Source organism: Henckelia pumila, chromosome 4 (genome assembly GCF_033568475.1).
Source record: "Henckelia pumila isolate YLH828 chromosome 4, ASM3356847v2, whole genome shotgun sequence".
Taxonomy (NCBI): domain Eukaryota; kingdom Viridiplantae; phylum Streptophyta; class Magnoliopsida; order Lamiales; family Gesneriaceae; genus Henckelia; species Henckelia pumila.
Window position 1 is genome coordinate 81,540,965 of NC_133123.1, and position 13,284 is coordinate 81,554,248.

At 37.8% G+C, this 13,284-nt stretch overlaps 1 protein-coding gene across 1 annotated transcript; it reads right to left on the reverse strand.

The window, feature by feature from the left end:
• Positions 1-3,821: 3,821 nt before the first annotated feature.
• On the reverse strand, positions 3,822-7,190 carry LOC140861331 (1,4-dihydroxy-2-naphthoyl-CoA synthase, peroxisomal-like). The gene is made up of 5 exons (XM_073264337.1): positions 7,147-7,190; positions 4,480-4,636; positions 4,207-4,329; positions 4,007-4,108; positions 3,822-3,920 (listed from the first exon to the last, which is right to left on the reverse strand). Exons 1-5 carry the CDS (start codon positions 7,188-7,190, stop codon positions 3,822-3,824), a joined length of 525 nt encoding a protein of 174 aa, XP_073120438.1.
• Between the last annotated feature and the right edge of the window lie 6,094 nt (positions 7,191-13,284).

Here is a 13,284-nt window from a genome sequence, read left to right on the forward strand (position 1 = left end):
GCTCCACAGCCTCGAGCACTACTCCGCTACACGAGCGCTGCTCCGCTACTCGAGCACTGCTCCGCTACTATGTCAGACACTGTCTGACTATACTAAAATATATTCCCTACTCCAACTCTAAAATAAGAGTACCCAAAGCCCTAAAATAGAGCTACTAGGCGAAGGAGAGGAACTCGGAATTGGCAAGAAATGAGGAGCTCGGACCTCATATTTATAGGCATCGATCAGAAGCTCCGTTCCTCGATCGGAAGCTCCGAACGTGTAGATCGGAAGCTCCGTTCCCCCGATCGGAAGCTCCGTTCGCTACGTGTCAATTCGGTCCACATGCAACCACACACCTGTCGCCGACAGCCATCGGAAGCTCCGATCCTGATCGGACGTTCCGATCTCCCTGCTTCCGATGTGGTTCCGAACTCACCAAGATCGGAAGTTCCGATCCTGGATCGGTGGTTCCGATCCCACTCGAATCTTGGGACCCTCCAAACCATTTTTGAGTGTTCTGGATCCATTTTTGGACTCCGTTAACCCTTCTGGAATTTCCTTAATCATATTTTACTTAATCCAAACATAATTACATGATTAAATACTTATTAATCATTAATTATGGATACGGGCTACTACAAATCTGCACCAATAAAAGGTAGTGAGCCTAAAGGCTCAACAAGTATAAACCATGAGGTACCTAAGGTTTAAAAATATATGAATGTTACTTAAAATACTAGTACTTATAATACCTTGAAACTTACTCGAAAAAAGTCTTAAAGATACAGGAAATGAGACTTGGAACTATAAAGGAAAGTCTTATGCAATGAACTCACGCCTTTAAACAAAACTCACGCTTGATACTTCAAATCAATTCATGCCTTTAAACTTAAATTTCGTAACTTTAACTTCAAACTCAAACTCACGCTTCACTTTAACTGAAACTCACACTTGAAAATTTAACTTTACTCACGCCTTCAAACATAAACTTTCTTAAACTTTAACTTTGAACTTTCCTTTGTGAATTTAGATCCTCCATTGTGACCCTCTGTTTTTATCATTAAATTGATACAGTACTATGCCAGCAAGGAGGCCGAAATCTCTTCCGACGCCACATTTCCCCTTTACTCTCATTTGGTAGGTGTTCCGAGATGACTCCCGGTCACACACTACCCGTATACTTCGGTATGGGTTCCAAAATTTCTCCTGACCGTACACTACTCGTATATTTGGTAGGGGTTCCGAGATGACTCCCGTCCGCACATTACCCGTCTAATTTGGTAGAGATTCTGAGATTTCTCCCGACAACACAATATCCATCTATTTGGTAGAGGTTTCTGAGATGTCTCCCGGCCGCACACTACCCGTCTGATTTGGCAAGTAAGTCGAGGAATCCCCCTACCGAAATTGTCCATCTATTGTCACAATCAACTCTCCTCATTCAAAACTTTTACTTTAACTCAGATTCAAACTTTTACTTTAATCACATCAACACAAACCTTCACTTAAATCGAAAACGCGAAGGAATATCTTAACTTTCTTAAAAGTTTACTCAACTCAAAAGATATGAGCACACACTCGAATATATAACTTTAGGGGATGAAAATCCAGCTTTAAAACAAGAAATAATGATGATTAAGTGGCTAACCCTAGGGTAAACTACCCAACTATGACTCTTCTTTTTCTCAAACACGACTTACCTCGAACGGTTCAACCGAAAAACCCATAACTCAACCTTACCCTAATCAAATTTACACCCGATTGAACCGACACTCTCTTCACACTCAAAAAAACCCAAGGACCAGATTCAAACCTCCAAAGCAAACCCGAGAAGCCCGTTCACTCTGTGTTCCCGGACAGCCTCTAAACTCTCCCAAAATCTACACTAACCACCTCAACTTTATTCGCCCTTATCCTATCTAAAACATAATCGAATTGCGCCCAAATTGAACCTGCACGACCAAAACATCCTACACTTAAAATATGACAAGGCCAACCTCTGTCCAGACCTCTAAATCCAACACATCATAACCAAACTCTAGAGACCAATACAAGAGACCACAAAATTCTGCACAAGACCATGATTAACCTAACTCCTTATGAACCATTCATCGATTGAATTCCCAGCTTCCAGCCCTTAAACCAACCTTAATAAACTCCCTTTATACCACAATGAAACCTCAATCCAAGCCATCGTACCCAAAGCTAGCTCAAAATCCATTTTAGGCCGACTTATCACAATCGGAAACCCTAACACATGACCACGACTTCAGCCCCCAACCCTTCACCTCCAGCCCTTCAAACCAATCCAAACCTCATCCAATAAATCATTTTAAACACATTTCATCTAGCCTAGGAAGCCCTTTACACCATTCAATCAAATTTTTAGAAAACAAACTCAAACGCCACAAGCTAGCAAGCTGAAGTTTTTTTGGAATGCATAATGCCACTTCAAGTATTGACTAATACACATAACATGGATCATTTTAACATCAATAATTCAAGCATAACTCAAAATTTCACATGAAGCCTACTGTTTTTTGGAGAAAAAATCAAAATACATGCAAGAATCAACCAAGTCTCAACTCCAAACCATCACATAACTCATTTTAACTACAAAATTCAAGAGTGATTCGAAATTTAGCAAGCAAAATACTGATTTTTCATCAAAATTTAGAAACTCTATCTCAAACAACATGAAAAATTCAAAATAATCTCAAGAACATAGCACAAATCATAGTAACTTTGCTTGATGGCCAAGGAAATGACATATACTTGCCTCAAATCCTCAAAGAGCAAGAAAATGAGATGGAATGGAGCTGGAAATAGAAAATTACAGCAGCTACACCTTCCTTGGACGTGCTCCGGCCGGTTATGTTGTGGAATGGTGGCGGCGACGGCAAGGTGGAGGATGGAGATAGCCGACAGGTTTTGGGAGTGAAAAGAGAAGGGCGGCGGCTTCAAGGGTGAAAAGGGGGGCTAGGGTTTTAATCTTTTAATTGATTTAGGGTTGGAACAAATAATAGTGTGTATATGTATTTGTGTGTGTATTGGTGTAAGCATGTGTGTGCAAAAGTTTAAAAATATTACTCCTTCAACTTATAAAAGTACTACTTTATGTTTTACAACTTTAGCACTACTCAAACTTAGCCCCTTTAAATTCTTAATTTTCAAAATTAATGAATTGAAGGAATTAATTGAATTTCACTAGTCCGGTTTCAAAATGCTAATTTTTTTGGAAAATTCTAAAATAAACTCAAAAATGTCTTAAAGGCGATTTTGGTCACCCAGAAAATCTAAAAAAAATTAAAACTTTGTTTATTCTCCTCAATTCCTCACAAATATCAACTCTTGTAAAAAAATCTAAGAATTTACCGCCAAAATCCACCATCCCCTCATGATGGAACCGGAAGTCACTGAACTCAAGAATCTCAAGAATAATTAGATTAAATATTTAAGCAACATAAAATTTAATGGAATTTAAAGCAATTAAATCTGAAAAATTAAAATTATAAATATTAAAATGAAATTAGGCATGCAATCCAAATTATAAAATTCTAGGCGCTACAATTCCTTAGAACTCAAGAATTCTTTTAAATCAATACTCAAACATTTTTATGTCACAACGATATAATTGTAGTAGCCCGTAACCAAAATCAGTAATTGAGGGATTAATCATAATTACTTGGGTAAAGTTCGGAAGCTCCGAAGGTGAGTTCGGAAGCTCCGATCAGGATCGGAAGCTCCGAACAGGATCGGAAGCTCCGATCGGTATTACGTCAGGCATGACGTGTGGCACGATCGGAAGCTCCGATCAGGACCGGAAGCTCCGATCACCCCTATCCAGAGTCAACAAGTGATATTTTGACACATGGCAGATCAGGATCTTCGGAAGCTCCGATGGCAATCACCGGCTTTGGGAGACGACGAATTTGCACCTGATCAATATTAATTCACAACTTCTTTTAGCAATCTATATATGCTTGTGTTAAACAGCAGATTCATAACTCATTGGGATTCAAACCTGCAAATCGAGGACATTCAGACGTCCGAAATTGTCGTAGTCGGCGTACCCATTTTTGCCTCTGAACGATTGATCACCTCCACTGCAAAAGGCTTGTGTGCCCTGTAATTTTTTGCGAGTTTTAAAATAAACATTAACTGACTATTACACAATAAATTGCTTTAGATTTGCTATTTGTTTGTTAAAAAGAAATTAAATACCTTTTCGATGAAAATAATGACCCCAATAGTATTATCGTCCCTGGCATCATTGAATGCTCGCATGAGCTCCTTCACAGTGTGAGGCCTGAATGCATTCCTCCTCTCTGGCCTGTTGATTGTTATCTGTTGCCCACAAAATATAATATTACGTACACATTCAACAAGGTAATAACTTTACCAATCAGCAAAAACTCCCCCATCTTTTGGGCTCTAGTTATAATTAACTCAAAAGTCTTGATCTTTCGTATATATATTTCAAGAAAAAAAAAATACCTTGGCAATGCCTTCTCCGACGGATTTTTCGTAGATGATATCGGTGAACGGCTTCCCGGACTCATCGGGCACCTGCCTCCATTCTGGAATAAATTTTAAGAATGTTTCGATCGAGGTTCGGACGTTCCGATCAAGGATCGGAAGTTCCGATCGTTGTCTATAAATAGAAGGCCGAGGCTTCACTTTCATTTGCCAATTCCGAGTTCTCCTTTCCATTCTAGTCCTTTTGGAGATGTTCTAGTTTTCTTAGGCTTGGTCCGGAGGTCAGCGAGGTGTTCGGTAGTCGTAGCGGAGTTGTGCCCAAGTTCTGGAGGCATCAACATCAAAGGGCTAACGACGGACGAAGGTATAGCTTTTGCTTCCTATAAATATTTGGGAGTATGCAATAGCTTAGTTAAGGCTTTTAGAGCACTTTAATGATAGTAGTATCATTTGGCAGTGTAGAGCAGACTATAGGCGTGGACCTAGAGTTGGTAGAGCTTGCTCTGTTTTGAGGTACGAAAGTACTGTTCGAAATATCCTGACTGAGTATGCATGTATTATGTGACTGCATGATTTATATGCCATGATATTATGCTGCATTCATTTGCATCTTGCTGTATCTCTTTCGAGATGTCTGTTAGTAGGGTTGTACCCTATCCTGTTAGTGGATGGACTTCCATCGATTTGGGTCCGGCGTATCCACGGTTATCTCGGTATGGGAGCCACCTCCTGAAGCGACGGCACAGCGTGCTACATACCAGGGCCCGGTCTGTCTCTGTTATCTGATCCTTGACCTCGAGTCTATAGGAAGTTCACTTTGCATGCATGTATACTCATACTCTCGCACTGAGCGTTTTATGCTCACGTCTCGTACTCTGTATTTTTTGGACACCCTATTCCATGGGGCAGGTTTGCGATTGGACGAGGAGGGTGGATCCAGGAGGGGCTAGTCAGTGGTTGGCCAGCTGGAGCTTCGCTTAAGTTTTACTACTGTTGTTTGGGTTTATACAGCTATTCGATTTGGTTGTATATTATTGGATAGATTACAGATTCCTTTTCTTGGGATTGTATATTTGTTTATGGATTCCGCAGTTTTATTCTGATATCTGTTTTATTAAGTTAATTGCATGCCTAAATTCTGTTTAGTAGGTGATCCGGGTAAGGGTCACTACAATAATAGTCATTTAAATAATAAAAAGAGAGATTAAAATAATTTAAATAAAATAGTTGAACATTTAAAAGTCATTTGAATAAATACACAAGAGGAATTAAAAATCTTAAAACAAATTGGACAATCAAAAGCCCTTAGATAAATAAGGTACACATTTAAAATAATTTAAATAATCATCCAATAAACTTAAGTAATTTTTAATAAATAAGCGGGACAGTTAAAATCATTTGAATAAGAAAGGTTAAACCTTTAAAATCATTAAAACAAATAAGTTATATAATAAAATCATTTAAATAAATAAACTTAAACAATTAAAAGCATTAATTAAATATTTTGTACAATAAAATCATTTAAATAAATAATTAACATTTTATTAACTCATAAATCAAATAAATTATTTAAATCAAATAAATTTAAAAATAATAATCATAATATTTATTTAATTTTATGCATACAACTTAGTACATTGGATTTTAGGCCCTACAATTCCTCTCTCCCCCCACTCTTAAATGGAATTCCGTACTCGAAATTTGAAACTTACTAACTAGGTCCACACTAAATTTTCTAACCTTACACCCACATGAGTTGACACAAAATCAGCTTTCGATGCTTATTGATATCTATATCACCAAGTGTATGATTAACTCTTACTGCAATATTAATTCCTTGTTCTTATTTACTCCCAAGTGATTTTATCCTAAAAAAATTTTCAAATCACTGTTCCAATAGGACTTTAAGAGTTTCAATTTGCCACTTAAAGTTCTACAATACCTGATACTTTCCTTAGTTCGATGACTTTAAATCCTTGGTCACAACTTCAAGCAATAGAGGTTCCTAAAATCAATAAAAAATTTATGTCGATCTCAACCAAAAATTAAAAACTTTCTCACAAGGGATTGTGCTTAATATCTACTTATCTATTAAGCTTAACACATACGATATTGGACTCGAGCTCCTAAGAAATTCCCAATTTCCCAAAATACTTAACAACCAAACACTCACTTTTCTAAACACGATAGCTTCAATAAAAGGGTTTTCTCAAAAACTTTCATAAAGTACAGTTCAAAATTTTTCTACATTATTAGTCATAGTCAAAACACCGCCAAGAATCATTGAAAGACATGCTTAAAAGTTTTAAATAAATAATGTATGCACAAAATTTATAAAAATATATGCTTTCGAAAATTATATTTTCGTTTCCAAAACATTTTCTTAAAATTTTTCTCACAAGTCAGCGCATTTATCAAAAATATTTCTGCATGCAGACAAATAATTTCAGAAATTATTTTAGAAATGACAAATAGATGGAATTTGTTGCCCGCAAAAGCTCTAAAATTTCTCAATCGACTCACTAGACTTGTTCAAGCTTCTAAAATCATTTAACTCTCTTCCAAAAATCCTTAGGTCTGATACTCTACCAAAACTCCTCAACGAGTCTCAAACTCTGACCCATACAAACGAATCAAATTTCAAGTCTTAAACTCGATAAAGACAAAAACTTAAATAGATGATACCTCAACTTTAGACAACCTACTGCAACTAGACTAATTGCATCCATTCATTATGTAGTAACAACTTAAAGTAACAAAACATAAATGTTCGACAACCAATAGAAAAATCCATGACAACCCAAGGATTGGAAGGCAATAATTTCTTGGTGACAGCAGCCTAGCTGAACAATTTAACAATTTACCTACTGTACATAGCCAGAATCTTGTTTCTCAATTAATACGTATCACGCTAAGACACATCTTAAACACTAAGACATGCCATGAGCAATACTACCAAATCAAAACAAAACCCAAATACCCGGTCAACCTTTAAATTCCACCAACACGTCCTCCAGAATGCAGGGCAGCAGAAGGAAGACGAAATTGACAGCAAAGAAATGCCTTGGCAGAAGCATAAAATCTAAAGTTAAAATTAAAGGGTCTTGACCAAACTTATTATACAGCCCTAACCGGTTTACTGCCAAGAAGCTCATTCAACAGAACTAAATCACTTCTTGACGCAAAATCCTCCTCTGACAGCACTAAGTCTTGCTTTACAACTCCTCAACCGATTAAAACCTTTAGAAAAATAAATCTTGACAGTAACTTATAAGAATATTTAGACAACAACTGAAAATAAATATTTGTGGCAACAAAATCCTCTCTTCTTGACAGCAAGAGCCCCTACATACATCAATCTTGCACCTAACTCCGGAATTCCATACTAATGGTTTCGACAAAGACAAGGAAACCGCCAATCCCCCATTCCAGTTCCTACCAAACTAACTGTATGATACTCACGACAGTAAAAAAATAGAATTTGACAGAAATCCCTCGCTTTCACCGCAACCTTAGCAGTTGATAAGTGCATTTTATGCACTTAATTTGTATATGTTTTGCCTTGAATTTTGTGTTAAATTGAGAGGTATTGCGTGAATTGGCTGTTGTTTTTGTTAATTGTAGGAAACAAATAAATTGATGATTTTGTTTTGATATGAAACAAAAAGACCCTGTAAAAGAAGTAGAAAGCGAGATCTGGCCGGTTGAAGGAAAGAAAGAAGTGGGAATTTTTGAACTCCAGGCGCGCTCGCGCTGATTGAAGAATTGAGAAAATGGAATGCGAGGGTACTGCGCGCCCGTGATACTCTTACTGCACGCCCCCGCCATCGCGACCATTATAGTTTTTAATTTCTGGGGAAGGAAACATTCAGATTCTTGGGCTGGATCTTGGGATTTTCAAGCAACGTATAAAAGAGATTGAGAATGTGAGAATTATAAAAAAACTGTCGCACAACATAGAAATTAGAGAAGAATCGTGAGAGTTGGAGAGAGAACTTTGAAACACAAATATGCACAATGACATTGAATAACTAAAAGAACAAAGACGAAGATCGATCGACCGGACACGGAAGAGCGACTACGGATTTTTTTTCTTTCTTTCAAACTTATTATTATTGAATTGATGTATAGAATATTGAACATGATTTATTTTTACAATATTTTGAGTATGAACTAAATTTTATTAGTCTAGAGGTTGACGTAGCCTGATGTAGACCCTTCTACGACTTTTCATTTTTATTGTATTGAATTCTCCTAGATTAATTGTTTTTAATAGGTTTTATTGTCTTTTAAATTACTTGATCACCAATTTATTTGTTATATTTATTTGAAATCATTGATAGGGAGAGGAGATTTTGAATAGGACCATTAAAAATTACACTGTTAAGTGTTTATATAGCTCGGGAAAGTGTATAACGTTAACAGAGCTTTTGAAAAGAACATCGTTTTTCACATATCTTTAAGACTAGATTTTTAATAGGGATATTTGAATCAAATCTTATTTTATACACTCTATTTGTTGCTTGGGAGAGGAAAATAAAAAAATACCTAAGTGTTATTGACTATTAATTGAATAGAATTCATGAAAATAAATTAATTAGAAGTAGTTGTTGTCGAAACCATGTGAAATCAAAACCTGTAGACCATTTTTTCCACGTGGAAGACAGTAATTTACTCACTCTTTATTAAAACTTGACATCGTGCACTTGCGAAAAAAAAATTATGCAACAAGCTTTTAGCGTCGTTGCCGGGGAGTAATTTGTTGATTTTATTTTAGTCTTGTTACCAATTAGTCTAGATTTTAATTTAGAGTTTTTATTTATTTTTATTTTTAGTTACTGATTGATTTTTAATTCTTATTACATGCAGTGTATGCGAAGATCTCAAAATGCTAATTCTTTACTGTTTGATCCGGAGTTCGAACGAACTACAAGAGCTTTGAGAAGGTTGAGAAGAGAATAATTGAATAGGATGGCTGAAGAAAATGCACAACAAGCTCCCTTGGTGCCAATTTGAGATCACTTCCGGCCTACTGTCCAGGCTCACTACTCTAGAATTGCTCTAGGAACTATCAATGCGAACAACTTTGAGCTGAAGCCGGTATTAATCAACATGGTCCAACAAAATCAGTTTAATGGGAGCGCCACATCTGATCCTCACTTGCATTTTAGAACATTCTTGGAGATTAATGACACGGTAAAGATGAATGGTGTTCCTGAAGATATTATTCATTTTATGTTTGTTCCCTTTTCTCTCAGAGATCAGGCGAGGAGTTGGCTGCAATCACTACCGCTAAGAAGCATCACTACTTGGGAGGACATGACAGTCAAGTTCCTTCAAAATATTTTCCACCTACTAAGTCTACCCAGTTAAAGATCGAGATCAGCACTTTTCAGCATATGGATTCTTAACAATTATATGAAGCATGGGAAAGGTATAAAGATTTATTGAGATGTTGTCCTAACCATAATTTTGCAGATTGGGAGCAAATTGATCTATTATATAATGGATTAAATGCGCCTACACGGATGTCAGTGGACTCTGCTGCTGGAGGTACAAATTTTTCTAAGGACCCTATTCAGACCCATGATATGCTGGAACATATGACTATTAATAATTTTTAATGAACTTCTAAGAGAATGGGAGTCCAGAAAGCTGTAGGAGTTTATGCAGTTGATCCTATCACTTCTATATCTGCTAAGCTATCTGCTTTAACTACCAAAGTGGTTGCGTTGAACAAAGTGAGTGTGACAGATTCAGCAGGTGCATTGTGAGGCCTCGGTTCTAATCCTCTAACGATAATATAAAGTAAACCAACATCAAATATAATTCAAAAGTCAAGGCAAGACAATATTTTTTTTTTTAAAACAGGGCTGCGCCCGATCGCCTGAACTCATGCGATCGAGCGCACCATTCATGCCTCAAGTACTGCCGGAGAAAACTCAAGCGTTGCGCTCGATCCTATGAACTCGTGGGATCGAGCGCACCAATTCTTGCAAAGTCTCTGCCTCAACACTTTGAAGGGCCGCGCTCGATCGTTTGAACTCGCGCGATCGAGAGCGCCCTCTGCCAAGAAAATTCTGAAATAGAACATGCTATTAATCAACCTTCAACAACATTTCAATTTAGAAATTACAACATGCAAACATCAATATTCGATAACCAAAGTCGACTTATTCAATACAACAAGACAACAAAGTTCAATATCTAAACATGTTCTAACATAACTAGGTAGACATGCTGACACGACTTCTAAACCGAGTCCCATGACTAACACTCCCTCTTGTTGCTAACCAGGTCTTCGCTAACTTGATCCTGCCCATCCTGTTGCCAAGTACACATTCAAAACAAAGCAACAACCAGATAACTCCGGTGAGAAAGATATTCCCAGTAAAAGCAACATAAAAAGTAATACAACAACAAACATGCTTTCAAGGCAACAACGTAATCAATATCAACGTAATGAAATGCATGTCTTTACATCGGGATATCAATTCTGATAAACGAGGGATTGCTACTGTGCTTTTGGGATCCCGAGGATGAGATCACGTAACGACTCACCGACTCTCCCAATCGAGGTGGTGCCATGTATCCCACTCCCCTAGACTTTGGGATGACTATAAGTAATATGCTGACTCTAGGTGAACCTCTATACCCAGGCAACTCACAATATAGCCCCCAAAATGTCTAATAAAAAAGGGCTGTTCTACCCGCTGAAATCAAAGTTGGCTCAAGATGAGTGCATAAGAAACATAAAACATAAGCCACATAACAAAAGCTCAATCAATCAACAAAATACGAGTTCCACATGCTAGAACAAGTATTGATGCAAGTATGTGATTTTAAGGGAAAACTCGAGAACCAACTGTCACGAGTATTCTATCCCGCTAACGATGACTGCTTTTACCTTTCAATGCAATAGCTCCAACTCTGGATAAGCTACAGTAAAAAGATTATATCAGAACTATACAACCTATCCACAACAACGGCTCAAGTAATCTCTTTACCGTTCTTCGTCCAATCTCTTAGACGATCCAATGCTGTCAACACCGGCTCGACAACTCCAAATGAATCTGTACGGAGACAAAAGATGATCAACAACGACGATCAAACTCAATAGCCAAGTTTCAAAAACTCGAAATGGTTCGAAATCCCCAAAACTCAAACTGGCGGCATAACGGCTATAAACTGAACAAACCGAAAACGCAGACAGAAGTATATCAACGATACTAACTCCTTAAAATGCTAAGACAACAATAACAAGGCAAATCCAACACATCTCAAAATCTCATTTTCGAAAATAGGCTTCCAAAAATCATAAAAATTCCGAACGTCGCTCTATTTCAAAACCGACAGATAATAAACGATTAGAAATCTGCCAAGAACAACGTACTCGAACCTCAATCGAATCTAACAACATCCAAAAAATAGAATGTATCTGATAATAGAAAAACTTACGATATAACGAAGCTCTCGCTGTAGTGATCTCTAATCTGCCTTCAGAAATAAATTCTAACGGCCGGATCGAGCTCGGACTAAAATCACAAAGCTTGGAAGCTCAAAGGGGCGGCTTGAATGGAGGGAGACAGCCAAGGGAGGAAGATGGAGGAAAGAATGAGTCAAAATTCCTTATAAATATCTAATAAAACCGATATTTGCGTTTTTGTCCCTGAAAAATCCAAAATTTGCAAAATAGACCCTGATCAAAATAAAGTCGGCTCTTGAACTCTGCAATCTCCGATTAACTCAAATAAAATCATTTAAGATTAAATCGGGGCATTACAATTCTCCCCCTCTGAGATGAGATTTCGTCCTCGAAATCAATAAGAATCACTCATAAGATATAATAAAGAACTAAAGATAGTAAGAAGAACTCATGTCATCCGAATAAATCCAAAAATCGCTGTCTCATGTCAGATGCTGTCTCCCAAGTCGCTTCCTCAACTCCGTGACGGCTCCACTACACTTTCACCAACGGAATAAACTTGGTTCTGAGCTGCTTTTCATTCCGATCTAGGATTTGAATCTGTCGCTCAAAATAGCTCAGAGTCTCGTCTAACTCGGCTTCGTCAGGCTGAAGAATATGAGAAGGATCTGGGTGATACTTCCGCAGCATAGAGACGTGAAAAACGTCGTGAATACCAGATAAAGACGGAGGAAGTGCGAGTCTATAGGCAAGATCGCCTAACTTCTAGAGAATCTCGTACGACCCGATGAATCTCGGAGATAACTTCCCTCTCTTACCAAATCTGACAGTGCCTCTAAAAGGAGAAATCTTAAGGAAAACGCGGTCTCCTTGCTCGAAACTCAGAGGTTTACGTCTGACATTCGCATACTTTGTCTGTCTATCCTGAGCTGACTTCATTCTAGTCTGAATGATCTTAACTTGCTCTGCCATATCTCGAAGCATATTCGGTCCCAAATCAGGTGACTCGGACAAATCATCCCAAAACAATGGAGATCGGCACTTCTTTCCGTACAATGCCTCAAAAGGCACCATACCGATACTCGCTTGGAAGCTGTTGTTGTAAGAAAATTCAACAAGAGGCAAAGAATCTTGCCAACTAGTGCCAAAGTATAGCACTACTGCTCGAAGCATATCCTATAACATCTGGATAGTCCGCTCTGACTGTCCATCAGTCTGAGGATGATAAAGCTATACTCAGATGCAACCGAGTACCAAGTGTCTCATGCAGACTGTGCCAAAAGTGCGAAGTGAATCTAGGATCTCGGTCTGAAACGATCGAATTCGGCACACCATGCAATCTCACAACATTGTTAACATATAACTCAGCCATCTGATCGTGACGATACGTCATCCTG

What these genes read in the sequence shown, in the direction of transcription:
- LOC140861331 (XM_073264337.1), bottom strand. Translation starts at nt 7,190, where the DNA reads ATGGATGCAATTAGTCTAGTTGCAGTAGGTTGTCTAAAGTTGAG. An exon ending in GTAGGTTGTCTAAAGTTGAG is followed by an intron (nt 4,637 to 7,146) that starts GTATCATCTATT and finishes TTCTATTTATAG; the next exon opens with ACAACGATCGGAACTTCCGA. An exon ending in TCGGAGAAGGCATTGCCAAG is followed by an intron (nt 4,330 to 4,479) that starts GTATTTTTTTTT and finishes TGTGGGCAACAG; the next exon opens with ATAACAATCAACAGGCCAGA.